This window comes from Artemia sp. Qi Xiang Cuo, chromosome 1 (genome assembly GCF_049724085.1).
Source record: "Artemia sp. Qi Xiang Cuo chromosome 1, ASM4972408v1, whole genome shotgun sequence".
NCBI lineage: Eukaryota > Metazoa > Arthropoda > Branchiopoda > Anostraca > Artemiidae > Artemia > Artemia sp. Qi Xiang Cuo.
In genome coordinates this window covers 53206081-53233793 of record NC_142794.1, presented here as the reverse complement: position 1 = coordinate 53233793, position 27713 = coordinate 53206081, and the positions used below count along the sequence as shown (strand labels likewise).

General features: G+C 34.6%; 1 protein-coding gene across 1 annotated transcript in view; it reads right to left on the bottom strand.

Moving 5' to 3' along the window:
* The window catches only part of LOC148956460 (zwei Ig domain protein zig-8-like), a 215298-nt gene that overhangs the window by 143157 nt on the left and 44428 nt on the right, over window positions 1-27713 (bottom strand). Inside the window, exon 3 of the mRNA XM_089090988.1 lies at window positions 15556-15717. Coding sequence (XP_088947114.1) covers window positions 15556-15717 — 162 coding nt within the window. The remainder of the gene's footprint in view (window positions 1-15555; window positions 15718-27713) is intronic.

Sequence of the window (27713 nt, the reverse complement as noted above, 5' to 3'; positions counted from 1 at the left end):
ATCAACCTTGACATCATCTGTCAGACACTAATAAACTTCGCCCGGAAACAATTCTCCTGGACGAACACCAATTTCTCGGAAACGTGTTCTCACTGTGGATTCCATGCCCATATATGGGGCCCCGTCACGAGCTCATGAGGTTAGGCTAGGTTACGCAATCAATTTCTCGGAAACGTGTTCTCCCTGGGGATTCCATGCCCATATATGGTGCCCCGTCGGACTGACAGCACAGGTGTTCTCCCTAGGGACTCTATGCCCATATATGGAGCCCCGTCATGAGTCCTAGATAAAAAAAATTCCCAATCGATTACGCAATCAAGTTCTCAGAAATCCACTTCCCCTTCGATTACGCAATCAATTTCTCAGAAATCCATTTCCTCTTCGATTACGCAATCAATTTCTCGGAAACGTGTTCTCCCTGGGGATTCCATGCCCATATATGGTGCCCCGTCGGACTGAGAGCACAGGTGTTCTCCCTAGGGACTCTATGCCCATATATGGTGTACTCGTGGGAGATATTAGGGCTTCTCTACTCCTAGTGCCCTTTTTAATGCTCGAAAGTGATTGGAAGGCTTGAAATTTTTATAGTAAAGATCGATGTGGGTATAGTGTATGAAGGAGTTGTCGTAGGAACTTCAAAAAGGGCTCATTCAATTGAAAATGGAAAGGGATGATGCCCTTTTTAACAGTCGAAATTGATTGGAAGGAAACTAATCCTCCTCCCACGCTCACCCTCCCATTTGCCTTTATGTTTAAAAACTAAATGCTACCTTAAGATTAAATCAAAATGCACTGTGTTAAGGCTAATTCCCAATAAGGTATCTCAGCAGTATCCCAAGAACGACTGAGGGTATTATGTTCAAACTTTTGGGGCTACTTCTACTTTTAAAATTTAACCAATTCAAAACAGCGTAAGTGTATCCAAGCTATCAAAGAAAGTTAGCAGATTTTTTTGCGAATAGTATCAAGTTTTCCATTTCAGGTCAAGTAGAGGAGGTATGAACCAAAATTAAACACTAATATTTGTGTCCAGGTTTTTAAAAGGGTGTAAGTTGTTAAAAATTGCTGAAAACTTATCTCCAGCATACAAATAGCAAGCCAAACTATAAAGTCTTAAAAAACGAAAAGATTTAAAGTGTTATTTTCTGTTTCCCTGAAAAGACTATGTCAATATAAAACGAACAGAAAATAATTAAAAAAAAATTTTCCGCAAAATAAGTTTTTCAAAGAAAAGTAAAGAACTCCATTAAACAAAAAATGAGCAAAAATAAAATCAAATAATCTACCAAGCGTGAAACTACCACAAATCAGCATCGATAAATAAATGAAGCCCAAAACAAACAGAAATTACAAAAAATGAATGTGCATTGTCAAATTAATCTACATATACTGATACTTAGTAATCAAAATGTTAACATTATTGATTTAAGTAAAAACATTTATATTTTTTTCAGTAAAGTGCAAATTATGTTCTGGCCTTGGGAAGGCATAGGGGTTTTGAGCCCAACTTATGTTAATTTCTACTCGTTTTGAGTTTGACTCGGTTAATACAATTTTTTAAGAGAAGGAATGTTTTTGGGAAGTTTTAGAGGAAAATATGTCTATTAATGAAACAAGACTGTCTTAATAAAACAAGACTTTCCTGAATTTATAAAGCTTCCCATGTCAAGGTACTAATTAAAAAGCAATTCTCATTCGTAAATAGCAAAATAACGTGACTATTATTCTGAAATCTAACTTATCATTGATCTACGTGATTTCACAAATAAACAGATTGATCCTTTAGAAATTAAATAAAAAAAAACAAGTTTTTTTTAACTGAAAGTAAGGAACGACGTTAAAACTTAAAACGAACAGAAATTATTCCGTATATGAAAGGGGCTGTCCCCTCTTCAACGCCTCGCTCTTTGCGCTAAAGTTTTTTATTTTTTAAAAAAAAAAGAGTTGTGAGAAAGTCAAACTTTAGCGTAAAGAGCGAGGTGTTGAGGAGGGGACAGCAGCCCCTTTCATATACGGAATAATTTATGTTCGTTTTAAGTTTTAACGTCGTTCCGTACTTTCAGTTAAAAAAACGTGTTTTTTTATTTAATTTTGAGCGTTTTCTAATTGATGCAGGTTTTGATTTTGGCTTACCGTACATGAATAATTAAAACAACATTTGCATATTAATTTTACTTTTATTTGGTTAAATGGCTTTTTCGAAACTTGTTTAATTTTATTTACGAACGTTTTTATTAGTAATAAATATACGTAACTTACGAATTAACTTACGCAACGAACTTCTATATTCGTATATTTTTAATACGTATATTAAAGGGATCTCCTACTAGTCAATACCCCGCTCTTTAAGCTAAAGTTCGAATTTTGATCCAATTCTCTAAAAATGACCCCTTAATCACAAAAGCTGTTATTTAGAATAGATAGCTCTTATGAAAGTACTAGAAAATCTTTGGCTTAAAGAGCGAGGTACTGACTAGGTGGTGAACCCAACCATACACTTAATATTTTCTGTTCGTTTTAAGTTTTGATGTTGCTCCTTACTTTAAGGTGAAAAACTTTTTTTTTTTTTTTTATTTAATTTCTGATCTTTTTTAAAATAATGCTGGGAAATCCAGCACCCCCTTCATAGCAGTGTCCCGTCCCACATGAAAACTTCCTCCTTTGCAAGATCCAGCCACATAACCGCCAACCCACCCACCCCTCTACTACCAGAAAAAATCACCCCTGAAAACGTCTTTATACTTCCTAATAACCAATACTATATGTTAACATTGGGCAAAATTCATAACTATCAGCCCTCCCCCCGGGGACTTCGGGGGATTAATTAATCCTAAAGGACATATTTATCATATTTGTAACCATGCTGAACAAAATGGGTATCTCAAAATTTTGATCAGGTGACTTTGGGGAAAAAATGAACGTGGGAGGGGGCCTAGTTGCCCTCCATTTTTTTGGTCACTTAAAAAGGGCACTAAAACTATTAATTTCAGATCCAATGAGTCCTCCCACGATATTCTAGGACCACTGGGTCGATACGATCACCCCTGGAAAAAAAAACCCAAAAAACTAATAAACACGCATCCGTGATCTTTCTTCTGGCCAAAAAAATGAAAAATTCCACATTTTTGCAGATAAGCTTTAAGGGGGTCTTTCCCCCTTTTTTCGAAAATCAGCCAAATTTTCTAAGGCACGTAACTTTTGATGGGTAGGACTAAACTTGATGAAAATTATATATTTGAAATCAAAATTGAAATTTGATTCTTTTGATGTATCTATTGATATCAAAAACCAGTTTTCTAGAGTTTCGGTTACCATTGAGCCGGGTCGCTCCTTACTTACAGTTCGTTACCACGAACTGTTTGAAACGGATCCAATTTCTTTGAAAGTTGTATTATCCATTGATCCATAGTAAGAACACCAGTAAGGAGGTTAAGTTTTATAAAGTAAATGTATATTGAAGGAAGTAAGCTTATATGAGTACATTCATTCATGGCACACTATAATATGCCGGATTATGTGATGTGATGTACCAAACGATGTAGTGTTATACTAAGGTACAATCAGTGTAAAGACCGTTGGGATTAATAGGGATGGATCCACCCAAAGAAATTTAGTGCAATTTAAGTTCGTTATAATTTGAAATTTTTAGTCTTTTGTTTTGTGTTTCTTCTAATAGCTAAGGTGACAGTTTATATGCATCCTGTAGTCTGCTACCATATCCAGAAAATTTAAAGTATTTTAAACCCGATATCTTTGTTTTAAAATAACAGATCTACTCTTTGCTTATCGAATTTATTTGTTTTAATGGATTTTTTTCAATAATAATACAATTCTACAAAAAACGCGACTCTTGGCATGGAAATTATTTTCTACCGATTTCCGACTTGAAGGGGAATCTTTTTCTTTGAATATTTGAAAAATAATAAAGATTTAATAGCAAAAGAAAGTGCCTTGTTTTAAAAGAATAGAAACACACAGTTTGAAGGCGAAAGAACAAGGGTTATGATTATTTTTTTTAGAAATGTGATTAATTTGAAATTCAAAAAGATGTTTATATTTTGTACTTGAGCTGCAAATTTTTTTTCATGAAAACAGTAAAATCGTTACTGTGTAATCGATTGGTGTCAAAACTCTTGCAAGTAGAACCCTTATAGTAGTAATGAGTGGGACCTCGTAACTAGAACCCTTTAAAGGTCATTCTGGGGGTAATGAGCTCTTACATCACCCATCTATTAGGACTAGTTGGATAACTGTTTGTTTTGAACTTGAACTAACTCACTTAATGGTATTGGTGACGATTACACATACGTGTTTAAGTGGGTTTTCGTAACTGGATCATTACGTGATTGATTACTTCATGACTGATTGTTTGTACATCTGCTATTAGTTATGTCACTCCAGATGACACAACAAGGTCATTTGATTCACAAGTCAATCATTTTTATATCTTACGATTGGAGAGACCTATTTACATTAAAATTCAGCGAAACTAACCCTTGAGGCGAATATTATTTATTTGCATTTCTTAATATTGTTTTTAATTTATGCAAATGGGGATCCCCTTGCCAATACAAGAAAGCCCTATTGGGATGGAATATTCTGTAAAGCTAACCGTATGAGAATAATATCATTTATTCCCAGTTCTAAACGTTGCTTTTAGTTTTTACAAAAGGGGAAAATAGTTTTTACAATTTTGTTGGTCCCAGTTTTAGATATTTGAGATGACATGTCTGTCCCAGTAGAGGGATTTACGTACCATCAGGACATATCTTATGCTAATATACGGAATTTCCTTTATTTAACTAACTAGATTCCCATATATTTAGATTACACATCCATGCTTAAACATATTAATAACATTCATTTGAGAAAATCAGACTTAACAATCACAATCTTAGATAATTGAGATGACACTAAAGTTACATGAGAATGAACCATACGTGTTATATTCTAATATATGGAATTTACCTCATTTAACAAACTAGATTGACACATTTTGGTGTACATATTGGAGTGTAAGACAACACATAATCAAATTTAGTCTGTCAAATTTAGTCCGTCTATATCTGTCAAATTAGTTACAAGCATAGCACATCCTATGCTGATATATACACTATTTCTCACAATTAATATTCTTTAGTTTTATCTCCATATTTGAATATATTCATAATAATCACTATGGAAATAAGAGTTCTCTGTAACAGCTTTAGGATATTTGAAACGGCATACGTCATGTTAGAATGATTTAGATACAATCATAAAATATATTCTGCCTTCAAATGTGACTTTATATATATTTTTTACTAGATTTCATTGTTTAGCAATAATCACAGTCAACATTTTAGCGAAATTAGAGGTGTCAGTAACATCTATTTTATTTTTGTGGTTATAATTTCCATTAAATAGACATCTCATGTGAGTACACTATTAGAAAATATGAGCTGCTACAGGCAATTGCTGAGGTACAGGGATGTTTTATTTGACACATTAGAGTGGTTTAACCTGAAGTCATCACAGCTATTCTGACAACATGTGTTATTTATTTCCCTTAAGTGACTAGATTCAAACTGTTTTTAGCTTCAATATCCATGTTTAAGCACATTCTTGGCTATTATTTTTTAAACTAAAACTTGTTTATTACGTTTTAGATATTTCAGAAGACATATCTGTCACAACAGAACAATTTATATACAGTCAGAAGACATATAATGTTAATGTGTGCAATCTGTTTCACTTAAATCAAAACATAAACTCACTTTCAGGTTACACCTCCATATTTCAGCATATTCGTAATAAAACCGGTTAATTTTCTTGGTTAACACAAGCCTATTCCAGTTCTTCCATATGCGAAACAGTCTATAACACGAACAAACTAACAATATTCAACTTAACTGTGACCTTTGAAAATACATAAAACTCAAATTTATAGATATTGTGACATTTAAAATGCAAGTAACAACATGTCAAACTAACGAATAGAACCAATCAAAACCAAGTGTCGAAACAATACAAACGAAGATAATCTTTCTCAAATAGCCTTAGAAGAATTGAGTGGAATCAATGCACTGACTTGACCCCTAAAATTTGTCAAGCTATAAAAACGGCATATCTAAAACAATATAAATAAAAAGACACAGGAGAAAGAATCCTCAATGAAGGTTCATAGAGGAGAAGATCAATTAAAATATAAGATATAAAACAGAGGGTTTTCAAGGACTTCAGATTTGACTACACTCACGAGAGCTCATACTTCGGAAAAAACCTTATAAAAGAAAGAAGTGCACTAGAATATTTTCTTAAATTTCAAGTTTATACACCATTAGAGAGTTCACACTGGAGAAAATCCTTAAACTTGCAATATCTGTGCCTCCTCAGCGGCAGAGATGTTACTTTCTTTGTCCTTTCTTTTTATTTTTTTTTTATTTTTTTCTTGCGTGATTCTGACTTTTTGAAAATCGTGTTCACGTGTTTTCAAATTTCTGAACACATGGTTTTTGCTTTTTGAAAATTATTTTCACGTATTAAACACTTTTTGGAATATTTTTTCGTGTGTTTTTGACCATTTAAATTTTTGTTTACGTGTTTCTTACTTTTTGAAAATTCTGTTTGTATATTTACTTCCTTTGAAAATTCTGTTTGCGTGTTTTCTACCTTTTCAAATTATGTTTATGTCCTTCTAACTTTTAGATATGCTGTTCGCCTATTAATGATTTATTTTAATTTTCTCTTTGCTTGTTTTTTACCTTTCACAAAACAAAATTGGGTGATTTTGACGTTTAATTCTCTGTTCCAGTTTTTTATTTTAAAAAAATTCTTCATGTGTTTTCAACCTTTTCAAATTATGTTTGTGTATTTCCGATTTTCAAACATTCTGTTCGCCTATTTAGGATTATTTCAATTTTCTATTTGCAAGTTGTTTACTTTTGAAAAAATCTGGTGCTTTTGATTTTTTTATTTTTTGTCCCCGTGTTTTTTAATTTTTTAAAATTCTGTTCACGTGTTTATGACATTTTGGAAATTCTTTTCGTTTTTTTTTTACCTTTTCAAATTTCTGTTTAAACGTTACTGACTTTTTGATAACTCTGTTGGTATTTTTCTGACTTTGAAAATTCTCTTCGTGTGTTTTCAACATTTTCTAGTTTTAATCACGTGTCTCTGATTTCTTGTAAAGTTATCTTCACGTTTATTTGACCTCTTAAAAATTATTTTCGTGTGTTTCTGATTTATTAAAAAATTTCCATCGTGTAATTTCAAACATTCCAAGTTTCTTTTCCCCTTTCGGACTTTTGAAAATTCTGTTGGGGTATTTCTGATTATTCTAGTTTCTGTTTACGTGTTTCTGATTTATAAAAGCTTTCAGTATTTTTAAAATAGATTAATTGAGGTTATGTTTTTGCACCAACTTAATACAATCAAGCCAACCCCAAGAGCCTAAAACCTAAATTAACCTAACTTAAAAAGGCTAAAAGTAAACTTGAGTAAAAATAACCTAGATTCAATAAGTTAACAGCTAGTTTAGACAAAGGTAACCTAGTTTAATGAAACATAAAATTAAAATTCAAACTTTTCTATTATAATAGGGCTATCTAATTATTTAAAATTTTATTTAACATGTTACAGATTAACATGTAACAGGTTATTTAACATGTTCTAACGTGCTTAAATTTCATTAACTAAATTATACTTTTCATGTTCTTTTTATGAGTTTGTGACTTTTGAAAGTTCTGTTCGCAATTCTCAGACTCTTAAAAAACGCTGTTTGTGCGTTTTTCACTTTTTTCAAGATCGTATTCACTTGTTCCTGATATTTTGAAAATTTTGCTCGTGATTTTCTGATTTTCTTTTAAAAATTTTGCTTTTGTTTCTAACTTTGAAAGTTCTTTTGCGTGGTCTGACTTTCTGAAATTGTGCTTCCGTCATTCCAACTTTTGAAATTTTTTTCTACAAATTTCTGATTTTCTAGTTGCATGTTTCCGACTTCAAAAATTCGGTTCGTATGTTTCTCACTTCCGATGTACTGTTCGCCAGTTTCTGACTATTTAAAATTCTCTTTTAAAGTTTCTGATTTATGGAAATTTTGTTCGTGTTTTTTTTTCAGTTTTCTTACCTTCTCAGTTTTCTGTTCACATGTTTCTGATTTTTTGAAAATTCTGTTCACATGCTTCAGACTTTTTGCAAACTCTGTTTGCATGTTTCTGATTAAAAAAAATTCGTAAGCTTTCAATCTTTTCAATTTTCTGTCTCGTGTTTCTGACTTTTTTAAAATTATTTTCGCGCTTTTCTGACTTTTGAAAATTTTCTTCGTGTGTTTTCAATCTTTCCTAGTATCTTTTCACATCTTTATTATCTTTAAAGTATTCTTTTCAAATGTTTCTGACATATAGAAAATTCTTTTTGCATAATTCTGACTGAAAGTTTTTGTTAACGTGTTTATGATTTTCAAATTTCTGTTCAAGCCTTCTGTTACCAAGTTCCTTTGAAACTGTTTTTCCCACTTTAAATGAGCAGTTGGCTTTTTATATACAAAAATTAAGACAAAGATAGGATAAAACAAATATATTGTAACAATCCAGTACAAAGAATGAAATATTCACAATCTTGCAAAATCAACTTCAAAAATGTATTTTCTGGGTGAAGTTTCAGTCTTCACTTGCTCTATTTGTTTTTTTGGGTTGTGGTGGTTTCCAAATGACGCTTCACATGCTTGGATAACCTCGAATCATAAGGAAATATTCTAAATTGTATATTGCATATGAAAGGTTTTTCTCCAGTGTGAAGATTCAAGTGGATGTATAAATTAGAAATTTGAGAAAGCGATTTCGCACATATATTTGCAGGTTACTGGCTAATTTCCAGTATAAGCTCTCACATGAAGGGATAACTTATGTTTTTGAGGAAATGGTTCAATTCAATTTCAATTCGGTGTATTATTAGAAAATAACATAACACAAACATCAATAACAATAAAGATCCTAGAAGAGAACTTGTTAAGGAAAAAAAAAATTAAAGTGACACTGAAAAAACAGATAGAAGAATAAAACATGGGTAATCAAAGCAAATTGGTTAAAAGTTTAAATATTAAATTATATTATCAAGTTTTGTTACATTGTTGTACAACGTGGAGAAACTTGTGGCTAGCTCAACACTGGAGGGTATTTTGTTCCATTGAATATAGATTTGTAAATGCGAGATTGCTGGGCAGCACTAGAAACGCATTTGGGAATTATAAAGGCTATATTGGATGGACGGATACAGTGGGCTTCCGAGTTATTAATATTTTGATAGGTTGGTAGTTGAGGAAGAAGATTATTGTAGAAAGCAAAGTAAGCACGCGATAAGTTAATTTTTGTATGATTTGATCTAGTGGATCTATAACAAAATCTGAGCACAAATCACGGGTTGGATATATACAAGGAAGCCAAAAAACTGCTTTAATGGCACGGTTTTAGGCCAATTTGAGTTTTTTTAGTGAAGGACCGCTTTGTATATCCCCAAACTGATCCGCAATAAGAATAGTAAGGAAAATTAAAGGACTAATAGAGGGTAACTAGGATCTCAGGAGGAAGAAAACAATTCACACGGTTAATTATATCTACTTGTCTCAAAATTATTGCTGTGATGTAACAAATATAATTGGAGAATGAAAAGCATGAGTTAATAAATACACCAAGAAATTTGGTAACCACCACTTGTGGGAGGATGACGGAGGAGTACTTGAGACCAAGAGCAGGCTGGATTACGGGTTTGTTGTAGGGGGTTCTGAATAATACTACTTCACTTTTTTTGCTATTAATGGTCATGTTATTCTTAAGGCACCACGCCTGGACTCTGTTCCGAAGGACTTGGGCAGAGGTTCTTCCTGATGGTATATTGATGCCAGCTATGAAGAAGTTGCTGTAATCAGCAAGTAGTAAAGGATACACTGAAGGGCCCAGGTCCATAACAAGATCATTGATATATAGGAGAAATAAACTCGGGCCTAGAACGAAGCCTTGCGGGATACCCCTCTGAACTAGTTTGGGCTGAGAGGAAAATCCACCTAAGCTCTAAATTTGTACCCTTCCAGATAGATAAGAGACAAACAAAGAGAGGCGAATACCACGAATACCGTAACTATTTAATTTATTTATTAAAATTCTGTAATCGACCGTGTCAAAGGCCTTAGAGAAATCCAAAAATAACCTCAATACAGTTATTAAAGGTCGAGTTGTGAGCGTAAGAACTACGTTGCGTCAATTAGAGCATGAGAATTTGAAAATTTCGGCTGAAAGCCATATTCGTTAGAAGAAATCAAGGAAACAGAATGCTGGCTGCCAAACAGAAAGAGAGACAGACGTCTGAAGATAATTCTCTCGAGCACTTTGGAAATAACAGGAAGAATTGAGATTGGACGATAATTACCTATCTCAGTTGGATCACCCTTTTTGAGAAATGGAATTACAATGGCTGACTTTAGTAAATCAGGGAAAACTCCGTGGGTTAAAGATAGGTTGGCAATCTGCTTGATGGGCTCGTAAACAAAACGAGATATGGTCTTCAGGAGCTTATTACTTAATCCAAGATAGTCAGTTGTAAAACTAATAGTGAGAGAACCGTTGATTTGAAGTACCTCATTGCTATCAGTTTGGCAGAAGAATATGGATCTAGAATTGAACCAAGGGAGTACAGCTTGTAAGGAGGAGCGGGAGTCAGTATGAGGAACATTGAAAAACAATTATTAAATACGTTAGGTGCATGTAAAGGGTTTACTACCTTTACAAGTTTAGGTTTAGGTTTACTAAACATTTTGCAAGTATAAGGATTTTCTCCAGTACGAACACTAGAATGGGTGTGTAAAGTAGAAGCTGGAGAAAAATTTCTAAAACTCATTTTACATTTATACGGTTTTTATCCAGTATGAAATATAATTTGAGTAGTTAAATTTAAATTTTGTGAAAACTCTTAGTTGCATGTATGACATTTGAATGAATTTTCACACCTTAAACCTTAGTTATGAACTCTTTCTCCCATGCCTTTTGTTTGTATAGTTATAGATATATCCTTTTGATCATTAGACAAATAGTAGTCCAGTCATTGCATTGACTTCTGCACAAATCTTCTGTATCCATTTGAGAAAAATATCTTTATTTGAAGCATTTGAAATTTGGTGTTAAATGGTTCTATACTTTCATTTACGCATTACTTGTGTTTGATATGTTACAATATTCATGCATTTGGATTTTATGGATCTTGAAAGGTCAGAGTTGAATTGAATTTTGTTAGTTGATTTGCGTTCTTGACTGTTTTATATCTAGAAGAAGTGGAATAGGCATATGTTCAACAAGAAAAATAATCTATTTTAACATATATACTTGTAAATATGTGTGTAATCCAAATATGTAATCCGAAAATAATTCATGTTTAAATGAATATATGTAAATTTAGTGCTTTCCATACATTACCAAGATATATCTTTGGATTATATCTGAATCATATACATACTCCTTATTCTGGCAAATTAAACTTGTCAATAGCAGTTTTACATTTTTGAAAAAACATATGTGTCACATTAGAGTGATTTTGATACAATCAGGAAACATCTTATGCTTATAAAAGTAATTAACTTTATTTAACTGACTAGATAGACATTTTTTGGCCTAAACATTATTATTAATAATAATAATTTAAGCAAATTTGACTTGCCAATCACAGTTTTCCTAGAAGATTTATACGATGTATGAGTCTCATAAGATAGAATCATAGGACGCCTTACGCTGATATATGAAATATATCTCACAATTCACATTCTTTAGTTACACATCCACATTTGAGAACATTCATAATCTTCATTAAGCAAATGAGGGTTGTCGGCAACAGTCTTAGGATATTTGAGATGGCATATAAGTGGAATAGGCATATGTTCAACAAGAAAAATAATCGATTTTATCATATTTACTTGTAAACATGTGTGTAATCCAAATATGTAATCCGAAAATGATTCATGTTTAAATGAATATATGTAAATTTAGTGCTTTCCATACATTACCAAGATATGTCTTTGGATTATATCTGAATCATTCTAATATGACAGATAGATCTAATATGACAGATGACAGATAGTCAAAAATGTAAGAAAAAGTGATTGACAAGTTTTACTTACTAAAATGTTGGCTATGAATATGCTTAAATGCTGTTGTGTTAGAACAGTGTTAATCTAGTCATTCAAAAATAGTAAATTGCATATATTGACAGAATATTTATTATGACTATACTTAAATCACTCTAATGTGCCAAATTCAATATCCCTGATCATCATCAAGGTTTTATTTTAGACCTTATTTGCTGATAATATACTCTCATGAGAATCATTATTAGCGGAAGTTGTGACCACAAACACAAAAACAAATTTCACTGACACCTGTAATTTTTCTAAAATATCGATTCTCATTATTCGTAAGCAAGAAAACTTAGTCGAAAAAGTATGCATTGATTTGTGAAGGCAAAATATATTTCATGATTGTATCTAAATCACTCTAACATGTCAGATATGCCATCTCAAATATCCTAAGACTGTTGCCGACAACCCTTATTTGCTTAATGGAGATTATGAATGTTCTCAAATGTGGATGTGTAACTAGAGAATGTGAATCGTGAGACATATTTCATATATCAGCGTAAGGTGTCCTATGATTCTATCTAATGAGACACATGCATCGTCTAATTCTTCTAGGAAAACTGTGATTGGCAAGTCAAATTTGCTTAAATTATTATTATTAATAATAATGTTTAGGCCAAAAAATGTCTATCTAGTCAGTTAAATAAAGTAAATTACTTTTATAAGCATAAGATGTTTCCTGATTGTATCAAAATCACTCTAATATGACACATATGTTTTCTAAAAAATATAAAACTGCTATTGACAAGTTTAATTTGCCAGAATAAGGAGTATGTATATGATCTAAGCCTTTTGTATTTTAATATGAAGTTACCTCATTTTCAGAATTGAGACCAGAAATGTTAAGAATTCAGAAATGTTACGTCTCTTACTAGGTTGCTAGCTACCGCTGCAACCCGGATGAGGAAATTTTCAGGTATTAGTATTACATGCCATATAGTTCAGTCTAATGTGACATTTTTGTCATTCAAGTATCTAAAACTATGATTGATAAGCCTAACTAGCCCAAAATATACTTTTGAAAATGCTTCGTCATGGATGTGTAATCTAAAAATTTATCAGTCTAGTTAGTTAAGCAAAGTAGTTTGCAAATTATCATATAAAATAACTCCTGATTGTATTAAATCACTTTAATCTGACATATATGTCATCTCAACTATCTGAAATTGTGTTTGTCAAGTCCGATTTTCTAAAACAGTGGTTGTAAATATTATTTAAGGAAAACGTATTGTGATATGGAGTTACCTTATCTCTCAGGATTGAGATTTAAGTTCCTTAAATGTTATAATACATCTATCTTGAAGTCTAACTCTCGAAGAAAGATGAGTTTAGAAAAGTCCAGGCCCTGAAGTAATACAGAAAACATTTCAGAAATGTTATTTACAAATCAGAAAATTTCAATTCCAAAAATAGTCCTGAAGTAAAAAGTAAAAACCACCCTAAGAATTAAAAGTTTTATTTACGTATCAGAACGTTTCCAGTGAAAAGTCGTATTTTGAAATTACAAAATATTTTTGATGGGATGGAGAAGAGGGACAATTTAGGAAGGAAAACTTAAAAATTTCAGAACTGAAAGTAAATGAGATTTATCCTAGAGCTAGCTTCAGAGGCTTATCAAAGGCTCTATTTATGTTTTTTTTTAGGTTTAACCTGCTCTTTACTTTCTTCTGAAGGTCCAAGTTCAAAATCTCCAAAAAGTTTCCTCTCAGTAACTCTAATCAATCCCTGGATATCAGTTATTTACTTTTCATAACATCTGTAACCATTTTGACATGGAGGATGCCTTTTATGAAAATTAAAAAATTATTATAATTGAAGGTAAATGAAATTTGCTTCTAGGGTTAGCTTTGCTGAATTAGCCATGCCAATAGGTTTTTCCAGCCATAAGATATAAGAAAAGTTGATTTATCAAATGGCCTTATTACATCATCTGTGTTATAAACAGATATTCAATCAATCAATCGTAGAGCATGTGCAAAATAAATAATCGAAGACAGATGAACAATCCATCACATTAACATCCAGTTCTGAAAGCTGTAAGGATTATTTTAGAAAGGTAATTGGAACGGGGCATCACTCCTTCCTATTTTAAGAGTTTTACTACTGCATGTATGTACAGCAGCACATTCCAGTCCTTCAAAATGGGAATTACTCTCTGAAGGGCTAAAAAGTAATAATGGAGACAGCCAAAAACAACAAAATGCAAAAAATATATTGAGATTTTTAAAATTTTAAAGCAGAGAATTAGAAGTTCATGATAAAGTAAAATTGATTCTTGTATTTGTATGTTAAAAACCTGTTGAAGCATAACAATTTTATTACACTATCTTAGGACGGCCAATTTTTTTTTAATCTTGTGTCATTATAACCTAAATCTAGCATCACAACTTGATTGGTGAGTTGTCCGTTTTGATTTCTGAGTGATCTAAATTTCAGCGAAGTAGCAAACCTGTTATTAGTTACACTTTTACCAAATTCTGAAAGATACTGCAAAAACTTAGACATTGTTCCTTAACGAATCCAACAAAAAGCTTAGGGGACATGAATGTGATAAAACAGTTGACAACATAGAAAAAAAAGTCAGATGATATTGTGTGATAAGAAGATTGCTAAAGCTTTCAGCAGATTCTTATTGAGACAGTACCAATATCCCCCAGATAATACCCTTTTAAATCAATAGCTAAATTGAATCAGTTGGAGTGACAAGACGATAAACATAGGATCCTAAAGCATCAACATGACATCATCTCAACATCTAGTTTTCATTGGTCAATAAAAACTGTGTTTTCACTGCGTTGGTAAAAACAAAGTCTCCTCACATTTTATCGGTTGTTTAGATTTGAGTTAGGTTTTAATTGGTCGAATAAAAACTGTGTTTTCACTCCAGTATTGAAAAAAAATTTCTTCCTATTTTCATTGGTTGTTTAGGTTTCAGTTATGTGCGTAAGCATGAAATGATAATGGGGCTAGATGCCGTTCGGAGATGATGTCTATGGCTAACGGTTCCCTTAGGAGAGGTATTACATATTTTGCTATAATATCTCCTATGTAGGCTTGCAAACAAGATATCTTTTCTATGGGCCGGATAGTAGATTTTTTTTACAGGGGATCCAATAATAATAGAATTTTTTTATCTTAATAATAAGTGCCTGGATTTTCAAGTAAATTTTAGATTCTGGGAGACCTCTCCCCCCTCTGTGTGTGTCACTTCTAGTGTGATTTCAACCGAAGCTGATACTTTTTACATAATGAAGAAATTGGATAACAAATTTGTTTTTTTGCCATAAGCCAATGTAGGGAAAAGTTAAGGCTATGTTGTAAAGTTTTTTATTAACTCTTTGTAAATCCCTTAAGCTAAACGTATTTAATATGGTTTATTGCGAAGAAAAAAATACGCTTACCTGACATTCATATATCCCACGGTCTCTGTCCTGGGCATATTTCAAATGAAGAACCCAGTCAAGTCCTCCGGGTCTATGTAGAACATGAAAACGCTCGTCATTTGTATATAGCAGTGAGCCAGAAGTTAATATGTGCCAATCTCTTTTTCTTATCCAAGATACCTAAGAGACACAGTCAAAAGTGGTTATTGAAAAGATTATTTGTGCAGTTATTCGTTGACATTTTGATTAGAAGTTTGTCCCCCTTTTTATTTAGAACATAGTATCGCTCACTATTTTTTGCATATCAGTGAGCTAGGCATTAAAATACAACTTTTAGCACAAGACCAATCGGCTTTGACCAATATTTTTTTTGCTACGATTTTACGTGACATCTAAGGAACATTTAGATTTACACCAAACCTCCTAAGGTATAGCCAGTTGTGTTCTTTTGTTCAACCCCATTGCTCCTATTTTATTTTAGATTACTGATATATTTAGAAGTTTATCTTTTATTTAATTTCTCTGTGCCATTTTTCTGGATCAAGTAGTTGCAAGTTGGACATTTGATATCAAAATTGTTGGCATTGTATCTTACATGCCAAAGACGATCGTTCTTTGTTAATTACTACTACTGCTACCGCTACTAAGGCTGCTCCTCAACCCAAATCCATTCAAAGCTTCAGTAGTGAGAGGGAGTCCAGACTATACAACGCGAATAGCAGATTAACATAGGGTTCAGATAACACCCAGATTTTAACGACAGCCCTGTGACGTCACGACAGCCCTGGCAAGATTCCGACAACTTGCCTAGGTAAGATTCTGAGTCCATGCCTTGGCAAGATTCCCGGGATTCCAGGTGTTTCAGTGTTTTTTATTTGATAAATCGGAATATGGTTGGTATAATATACAAGTACCAATAAGTGGAGCTCCTACTCCTTCGCACCTGCACAATGCGATTCTAGGTGACGCAAATGTGTCTCAGTATTTTTATATTATTAATCGGAGTGTGCTCGGAATATTTATTAAGTACCAATAAATGGAGTTAAGAGCCCATGTGCAACGGTTCCGGATGTTCTATTAAGGGGACAGAGCTAGTGACACACCTTAGCGCTTTAAATAGGTCCATAGGAAAGCAGCATGGGATTTCAAAGACATCAATAGGGCAACAGCATAGGATTTCCACAATGCCCTGTGAAATCACGACACCACTGCCAGACTTCCCAGGATTTCCGGTGTCCCAATTCCCCCTAGCAACAGCCATTTGTCTCGATTCATAGCCATTTTTGGCACACTGTTTTTCTGTGTATTATCCTCCCTCTTTAAATAGAACCCCCTCATGCAATGGCTTTGTTCCAATATAAATAGAAGCCACGATTCGTAGCCATTTGTTGCACATCTAGTGATTTAAGGACGACGCCCAGTTCCATCAATTGTCCCAGGACCTCTAAAATAGAAATCTCATGCAAAGCCTTTGTGCCCATGGTGCTATAAATAGCTGGCAGAAAGATTATTCTAAATCAGTTCTGTTTTGAACCTAGAACGTGACACAACTATCTAAAAAAAGGATAATTCTCATTATCAAGAGGTGAGTCTCTTTTTTGTATTATTTCCTAACGCCCCTCCTCTAAGCCCCATCGCTCCCTCCACCACATCATAATGTCTATATTTATTTTTTGGCTCATGTTATTCCCTATTGACCACGAAGTAACCCCATCCCCTATCAGTGAAGAACTAATCAAAAGAAATTTTCCTTTCTTGGTAATAAATATGTTATTCGAGAACACCAGCATTTTCCCCTTCATGCCCTGAAACATGAACTGTCAAATCTATCAAGCACCCCTTTGTCTAAAATTGGCAAGCATCTGTTATGATCAAAGCGGAAGGGTTGTTTTGCTGTCAATTAATAAACCATACGGGGAATGAACCATTTTTTATCAGCTTAAAATGGAATTCTAGCTTCTTTTATATCCTGCAAGCTGGTAATAAAATACGTATTTCCACTCATATTATATTCCTCACAAATTCTGCTTTTTGCTTTTCATAGAAATGAGGAATGAGACTGGGTGGACATTTTGAGTTCAGGATTTTATATACAACTAAATGGTCTTAAATTCGAATTCTTGGATTTTATCCTCTCTTTAGATGAATAATAGTATATTTTTAAAAGCTTGACATAGCTGCGTATAAAGCTGGAGAGGGAGGAGGGTTAAGAAAATGAGAAAACATCGGTCCTGGACACATACCAGGTCTATCTATCCACCCCCTCGACGATTAATAGCTTAAGTGGGTTCAATAAAAAAAACTCTAGAAGAGGGCGCTATTTCCAATAAATCTTGTTTTCTTTTCTCTAGTATATTTATAAATAAATTCTAGTTTAGCTAGTTTTTGCTATATTGGAAAGGAAGGTCTACCTACTAGCCCCGAGAAGGTATTTTGAGGCATGTACCAACCCTATTTTACAAGCATTTAAATAAATAAGTGCGAAGCCCTGTATTCTCAATTGCGATCTTGATTTTGAATAATTGGCCTGGTATTAAAGTATTTTTTAGCCTCAGACGTATGAATACTGCTAATTTTTTTAAAGCTTTTCGTCCAGGCTTAAAATAATGGCATATAAAGTTGACAATGAATTGCGATATTCCAACATGTGATAAGTAAAAATGGATTAATTATCACAAATTCGCAAAAAGTCTTCTCAAGCAAGACCGTATCCAGGGGAAGCAGGTTTGACCCCCAACTAGAAAATCTTTTACCCCTATATCATGACATGATTCCCATGTATGGGACTCCCCTCCGTTGTAAATGGGTAGAGTTATTTCATAAGATTTATACAAAGTCTTGTTTTCTCTTTTAGGAATACCCCACCCTCTCCCCACCAGCCATTAGGGCAAGGTTAAACGAAGCGACCCCAGTAAAATCCGCAAGAATTTCAGTCATTAAATATGCCGGCCCTTCTACGACCTCAAAACAAAGTAGGAGCAATGCAGCCCCATCAGCGCTCTGCGAGCAAGAATAGAATGTGAGCATCTCAACCCTATATGGACATAATGCTGCCCCTTCAAGGTCCAGTCATGCTGCGGGGCCTTCAATACCCTGTGGGACCTACGGGGCTTGTGCAAGCTCTTGTAATCTATGAGTACAAGGGCTCATGGTACCCTTCTAAGTTCATTCTTAACTATTCTCTTTTTTCATAGGGTAATGTGTTCCCATGAGCTAATATACTCTTATTGTTCTTCTAGGTTCACACAACATCGTTTTAAGGGACCTACAATCTCTATGAGCATATTAAGACGCTAATGAATATGCAAGAGGCCTCGGAGAGTAGTGAACGTGGGGGGGGGGGGCTCGAGTGTGGGGTTGAGTTCTGTTAGTTTAGCTCCCCCTGTGTTTGATTTAGACAGTTTCGTGCGGGGGATTGGCCTTGATATAAACTATGAATTGGCAGACCAGTTGCCATCAAGCGAGGCCAAGGCAGTGCCAACACCGCAAGGTAATATGGGGAAACAAAGTATTGCCGGCTCACCCCCAGCTTTACCTGATTTGTATTTAGCGAATACCGCTTTGCACAACATTCATGTTTATAGGGCTGAGTTTAAGGACCCATTCAACTCCCTTACAAGTGGTATCATCCCCAACTAGCTTGCAAGTGGTATCATATTGACCTAGTGCACTGCTGTGTCAGCAAGATGCGGGCACTTCTTGAAAACCATATTCGGGAGGTGGGAGGGCACGAAGCATAAAGTCATCAATTAAACTTGAAATATTTATTAATGCAAATACGGGTGATTTGCGTCCATGTCACATACAAAAGAAAATGCAGACGCTTCATCCGGACTTGCATAATTTTGAGGGTGTTTTTTCGGATTGGGGAGGGGAAATTTTTAATAGGATGGAGGGTTATAGTGAAAACGGGAGTGGGTTGGTGGTTTCATTCTTTGACAAAATTGAAGAAAATATAACTAAATTAAAAAAAATAATTTGATTTAAGAGGCGGGAGGGGAAGGGGGTGCAATATATAATGCAAATTTTAATTCTTTAAAGGGACATTACCCTGTAACACTAAAGGGGATTGGAATTTTTGAGAGGGCAAATGAATTTAAAGATTGGGATTACATTGTTACAGTTTTATGAAGAATATAAAGGGGGAACTCCGTAATAAAAAAGGGGTAATATATTCCGTAAGGACATTGTCCCTTGAATCAGTGAAGCACTGGGTATGGCTTCTTTACGAGCCTGCTAAAGATCCTAATTCAATTGGACATTTATTTCACATCCAGTATATTAGTCGACTTTTAAGCAAGGGTAAGAAGTACACTTCATATCATTACTGTCCAATGTGTCTATCAGGTTTCCATACTAAATTAAAATTGAAAAATCACTTGAAACACTGCAAGCGTCATAGAAACCAGTCCGTAGAGACATTTCAGGAGACAATACCACCTTGCGGTTCAAAAGTTTTCAGAACACGCTCCTGCAGAGCGACAAGGTGACACTAGTCATTAAGGCTGCACTCACGGATGTGTACAATCTATCAAATTTGAATCGTGTTAAAGAACAAGAAGGAATTGCAGTCTCGTTTGCCCATGCTTGAACAGACTTTTTAATACCATGCACTTGGTAGATTTAGTTGAGATATTGAGTGGGGAAGATTGTGCTAACACAGCTATGGTTGCCCTTATTAAAATAGCAAATAAGGCCCTTCACGGATGCGTAACACACATTATCCAGTAAATCTATCACCAGAATACGAGTTGGCTATTAAAAATCAAGATATATGTTGGGTTTGTAAGAAGAAAATTGTTGAGGGTAGTGGGGATGCGAATGTCCATGGTCATGATCATTTGTGGCAAGAAATATCATCGGGAAGGAGTAGCTTTCGGGGGATCACGCATAAATCGTATGTTATAAATATTAAGCAACAATATTTTCTACTGGTTTACATGCACAATTCCAACTACGATTTGAAATTCATATTACCAGCATTGGCAAGTATGCAGAAAAGTGAAGTTATAGATGACGCTTTGGTAGATGTTTTTTTTTCATATAAAATCATACCTAAATCATCTGAAAGATGGCTAGTCTTAGAATTTAAATGGAAAACACTTGATAAAGGTAATACGTACTTGAATAAAATCCGTTCCTTTGGCTCCTATAGCTTCTTCATCAAATCTTTGAGTAAACTCTTTCAAGTACAAAAGCGATGATTTTAATAGTTTCTCCCTCAACAAACAGCACTTTCCAGATGATGAAATGTATGATTTATTAACGTATAAGGGCATATTACCGTACGTGTACTGCAGCTCCACCTCAAAGCTAAGTCAGAAAAAACTACCGCCAATCGCAGTTTTATGATTGACTTCACGATCGTCATTTCACCACTACCGATTATGAATTTGCCAAGAGGGTTTGGTTTAAGGAAGGATGTAAAAATTGGTGGGGTTATTGTAAAATCTACCTGGTAAGTGATGTATTGACTTTGTTGAATATTGTCTGTGAAAACACGGACAAAATTTACGAAGCATTTGGGTTGGATATACGGTATAATTTTTCAACTGCTCGTCTGATGATAGATTTAATTCTAAAAATTACTGGAGCAGAAATAGGTCCTATTGCCGACGTGCATCAGCCCATGTTTGTAGAGAGATCCATATGGGGAGGGTATGTTTTCCATGGGGACCTTATGCTCTAAACCGACCCGACTGGACAACGCACTGGTGAAAATTCGAATGCCGTTTTCTTGTATATGAATTCCCTTTATCCATCGGCAATGTCTCACTTTTATTTGCTTTGTGGGAATTACCAGGCTTGACAATCAGTCTGCTTCAAATTTCCCGAACATTCAAGCTGTTGAGGCGAATGGACAACAAGGATGTTTTTTCGAAATTGATGGAGAAATACCTCTGGACTGTCATGACTCGGTAAAGGGCTCTGTTTTCCCGTGTATAAATAGACCGCTGCCTAGGGACCTTTGAGTCCCTATAACTTATCTTTGGTAGATATAGGCAATGGATATATGCACTGGACGCCTTAAAAGAGCTTATTGCCGACGTTGAACCAAAAGGGAATATTGTTATACGATACCTTATTTTGCGGGGGATGCTAGCCAACGGTTTCTAGGTCACAAACATTCAAAGAGCCCTCCAATTTGATCGAAAGCCTTACATAAGGACGTTTGTTGACACTCTTGTCGAGAAACGGTCTGAAGCGAAAACAAAGGTCGAACAAGAGATCTTTAAGTTCATTTCAAATTCGGACTCTGGTAAAATGTGTGAGAGTGTGCATAATGGGAGTTATTGTGCCTTTGTAATCGACCCAAAACAATGTGCCCTAATCATTGCAGATCCGAACTAGATAGACTCCAGTATGGTCCTTGTACATACAAAGAAAAGAAGTAACAAAATTGATGCTGGCAGTGCCATATTAGAAATTTCAAAAAAACACATTTTGGATTTTTATTACAATTTGTGTAGGCTCCAATGGCCGAGGGAGGGAAAAGTTCAAGTTTATTACGGGGATATAGATTCCTTATTGTTGAAGGTTACATCAGATGATTTATTTGACCATTTGGAAAATGGTTTGTACATTAGCACCCGTATGGACTACACCAACTGAGACGAGTCCACTTGTCCAGAGATGGTGATGCGCCAGGGCCCAAATCAATTATTAAAGTTAAAATCCGAGACGTGGAGCGACTTGGTATCCCACGGTGTGTTTCCCGGTCCGAAAGTGTACTCTGTGGAAACAAACAATGAGGTTACCAAAAAAGTCTGCAAGTGGCTGCCATCACACTATTTAAAGGACAATTTCACCGTTAGCGTTTATAGGAGCTGTATAGAAAATAATTTCGTTCAAAGAGCGAGTGTCATGGCCATTCGCTCTTTAAAATATAAAAACTGTACGAGTCGAGTCCAAAAAATGCCATGTCAACCATATCAGACAAAGTCTATGTACGCGCGGACGGTATGAGGGTACTACCACACGGTCACTATATCACTTCAGATCGAGTTGAATGTGTAAATTAGAGAAAGCAACTTGGTCTGGAGAATGTCCTATGGTTAGTGGGAGGGAGAGGGAGCCGTCAGTGTGGGGAGGAGGGCCTGTTTTTCCTTCTCCAGCTCAGCAAAGCCTATTTTTTATTTGTTTTCATATTTTTATTATTTCGTTGCGCAAAGCGGTAATTTTAAAGTGTTAATTGATTTATATAATTTTTTGGTTTTTACGTTGCATAAATAATTAATTTTATATTTTTTTTTGTTATCTTCCCCCCAGCCCTACCGCAGATCCTCTCCCGTCACGGAAACCTTCAGTCCCCTGGCTGCCGCGGCTGGTGACCCGGCCACCTCAGCGGTGGTCGTGCCCAGTGACATGTTAAATTACTTTTAATGTTTTTAGTGTTCCACTGTCCATATATGGATATGTATTTATTTCTATTAAAGAAACCATGTATTCTATTTCTTGAGTGCTTATTCAACAGATTGAGGTTAGGTTTAGTTTGTTGTATTTTGACATTAGAGGAGTATGTGTCAATTTAAAACACCATTCAGATCCTTTCCTTGCGGACCCTCATTTTCGGGCAAAACAAAACTATTAACCAAAATAATTCGATTTTGTGATAAAATGTTTTTTGAGAATCAAAAAAATATTTATTATTGTTATAAAGTGGCAAGAATCCTATTAAAAATAAAGAGAGTTGCACCAAGCATAAAATTCATACAAGGACTTGACGTGTTTAACAGTATTGCGCCAAACTCATGGTTGATTACAGACGATTTAGCTAAATCTATTGAAGAATGGTCTCAGGAAATGCTACAATTACTCACGGTCCGGTCACATCATGAAAAAATTTCTGTAACTGTTGCCCTCCGTAATCTTTTTAATCAGAGTAAATGTATGAGAACACTTGCTTTGAATTGTATCTACTATATTATCTATAAAGTTGTTCACGATTAAAGTTCTCTTATAACTCTAAACAAACCAATCTACCCTCGCGAAAGAAAATTTTTTACTTTCCACGGAAAATCATGTTACTAATAAACCTTATGGATATATTTTGTTGGACCTGAATCAAAACACTCCTGACACTTACACAAACACTCAGTTGCTTGTATTCGCTGTTATTTTCGATAATGAAATTACTGTATATCTATCCGTGAATAGTAAAAAAAGTCATTAGTCGCCATCATGACACTGAAGAAGCTACTTGAAAACAGACATTTATTTTCCGTCCAAACCAATTCGAAACCGCGGGCTAGGAAAGCTATAGTCAAATATGGTTTTGATAAAGAACTCATTAATCTCTTACCTGAACTTTGTTTAAATTTAACGGAAGGTAATGTTCAACTGTCAGATGGCGTTAGACAATAGACAAAGCAACATCGGTTACTTGTACGTGCCCTAGCCAGCAAATTTAAAGGAATTTGCTAAAGAAAACGTCTTGTTCAAGTTGTGGTAATTTCTTTTCATTGTTACTGCCAATAATCACCAGACTTTTAAACAGTATTCCATAGATGGCTAAACCATATAAATTGACGCCAATTGAACTTGCTCTTCCACCAAATGAGCACTTCGAAGATAATCTTCATAAATTTATTAATAATGAAATATTTGCCGAGGATAAAAAATTAATTTTCCTTCGCAATGCTTTTTGACGTGTCAACAACCATAAGTCTTATCGTGTTGCACCGCTCAAATTATATGCCTTTGATCAACCTTCTGAAAGTATTGAAAGTTTTGAAACTTTGAAAAGGCCGAAAAAAGAAGAAGAGGATATTTTAAAAAATGTTGCAGAACTGTTACCCCCATCCTATCGTGAACAAAGTAAAAGACTTTTGACCAATCTTAATGCAAATGAAGAGATTGACGTGAAAAAGAATGAGGTTACAATCAATGATAAGAGCTGAATTTAATTTGATTTGCTTTCGGATTTGATTACAAATCGCTAAAGGATCAAATTCTTTGATAGTCATAGACGACTGTTGATAGTCTTAAAACGATTAAGGGAATTTGAAGAAATATCAAGAGACAATTCATGGGATAATACGCCAAGTGGGTTTGGTAAGGGTATTAAACGAACGCGTCTTTCCACATCATTTAGTGCGCAAGAGGGTAGTGGGCGCTTCACACCACAATTATGTTCAAAATGGATCAAGTTTTGAAAGGTGTTTATGAAAATATTGGAGAACTAGGACGTTTAAGCTCTCCCACTACACTTTCTAAGGTTACTGGGATTAAAAAGAAGCTAACAAAGGAGTATTTATAAAAGGAGTCCAGTTATACTCTACATCGAAATCATAGCACTAGAGGTCGTGACTATAGAAAAACTAAAGCGTTTTACCCTCTGCATATATTACAAGTAGATCTTTTGACTCTAGATGAGATCCAAAGACGTCATAATAGACCGTAAAAATATGTTCTACTTGCAATAAGGGCTTTTAGTTCCTTTGTATATGCAGTTCCATTGCTGTCAAAGAGAGGCGATGAAGTTACTAAAGCCCTTGAATCCATGTTTGAACAAGATTCTTATAGAAAAATTCAAACAGATCGGGGGAATGAATTTATTAATCCACATGCAAAATTGTTTTTATTTAAATATAATACAGTACTCTATCATAGTCATAGTCCCATAAAACCGGTATTTGCTAAACATTTGATAAGAAGTTTTCAACTTTTAATTTCAAAATATTTTACATTGAAAAGTACCTCTGTATTTATTCAAGATTTAGATAAAATCAGGCTGATTTATAATCAACGTCCTCATTGATCCTTGTCCAATGTTAGTCCTATTGAAGTTGGTCGTAGTGACAATACAGTTTTCCTTAGATACTATTTTAATGAAAAGGCGGGGGGGGGGAAACATTTAATGTTGGTGATACTGTTCGAATCAATCGAACAAGAAATATTTTTGAAAACGGGAATTACTTGTAGTCCACTGAACTTTTTAAAGTGTCAAAACTCTTGGAAACAAAACCTATAACGTATCGTCTTCGTAACATAAAAGATGATGAGATTCTTGGTGATTCTTATGATTTTGATTCGGAAAAAGTTGGAAATAGTACATTGTATCAAATTGAAAAGGTATTAAAGACTCGGACTCACAATGCAATTGACAGTTGCTTGTTCGGTGGCTAGGATACAACTCCGATTTTGATTCTTAGATACCCGCTGAGGACGTTCATAATGTCTAATGATTTTTATGTGAATTTCATGTCCAATTTTTGTGACCCTCTCTATCACAATTTGAAAAAAACGAGTGATTTTCGGACAAAACCCTCCCCTGCCGTCAAATATGAGGGAAGGTATGAAATTTCTCGTGCTGATTGCATTCTCAAAAGTACATATGATATCCTAAGAAAGGATTGTACTTTTGATTTAAAAGTAAGGCTACATGATTGGCCACTTGTTAGAGATCAACATTTAGAATAGATCAATTCATATGAATATCCCTTTGTCAAATTATCATTCAAGGAGTTTGTTAGTATGAATGATTTGTGTCTTGCTATAAATAGACCAATTTTTGCTCGTAAAAATGGAGCTTTTCAATTCAACTATTCAATGGAAGAGGGCAAGATCTTCATTAGTTCACCCAGTGACAATGAAAATGTTATTCTCAGCGAAAATCTAAGATATATTCTTGGTTTTAAACATAATATAATAAATAATAAAAGTGCAGGAAGCGCTATTGGCATGGATCATGTCATTTTTGCTGAGCATCCACCCGCCTCCTCCTCGGACAGTTGTATATTTCTTTACGCATCCTTTTTCGAGAGATCGAAAGTCGGTAATGTAAATTTTCCCCCCTCCTACGTATTCTCGAACGAAAAACCTCTAGTGAACACATTCACCATTACAATATAAAGCACCTTCAAAACATTTCAGTCAACACTTCGATTTGGAGTCCTGTCAGTTAACATTTAGAAGTGAATTGGGCGATCCTCTAGCAATAACAAAAGGTTTGGCTGTGATTACGTGTAATTTTCGACCCATTCAGTGAGTCTGGTAATAGAATTCATTTTGTTTGCCCTGGTATTGATTACTATTTTGCTACTCTAGGACCACGACAGTTGGGCCATTGAATGGACTATTACAGGGGTTGTTTGTCAATTTCTGGTGACGGTTTCGGCAATTGGTTTGCTAATCTGTTTCATCCTGCAATAACCCCGGCTTAAAAAATATTGCACCGGTTGCTATGGATTTTCTGTCCTCTACACTAGATGATTGGGGCTCTGGGAAGGGGTTTAAAGAAAGTGTTTCACAAAGTTTCAGGCCCAGCGCGCGATCCCTTGTCGAGCAACTAAAATCACTACAAAGTGGAAAAGGTTTAAAAAGGGTGCGAAAGACCTCGTCACTAATCAGTCTTAACTCAGCCCAGAAGCGTAAAGAATCAAAAATGAAAGTAAAAAGTATTAGATCGAAAGAAGATGTCTTTTCATAGAAAATGGCATACCTACCACATAATGAATCTCATCCTTCATTCAACTCATTCTAAATATTTTTCAACGCGGCAAATGTAGATGTCAGTATAAAACACGGATACTGTGAACAATTCTATCCGCAACAACCGCTCTCTGAAAATTTCCTTTTTCAAATTTATTCCAGTGAAGAATATTTCATAGATTATACTTTAAAATTTATAGATTCACATATTATTGCTAAAAAAATATCTAAGAATGAAAAACCAAGTAAAGCCGAGGAGTTATCCTATGAAAATTGTGTACTACACAATTTCTTTAGACAAATAAGTGAGTACATAAATGGAACATTGGTGAGCACGAACAATAATCTTTCAAATTATTCAAGTTATATGCAATTCATGTTAATGACTCCATCGTCTTATAAGCTCTTGAGAGATATGTGTATTGGATTCGAATATGAAACGGACACTGACATTACCAATATACTTAGAGATACGTACAACTAAAGATTTGCATATATTTGGTAAACTAAATCATGAGATATTTAATATACCTCAGTGGCTGCCTCTCAATGTTAATATTGATATAAAGCTACAGCTCGCACTGTCCATCTTTAGTTTGCGAAAAGTTGGCAGTGCGGTTCACCCGATGTAACAGTCTCTCTCACGTCGGGAATACTTAATGTACGAAAACAGCAAGTTATGAGTTCTGTTGCCTTGGCAATTGAAAACTTAAGAGCTATTTTAATCCTCCTGACCTACCATA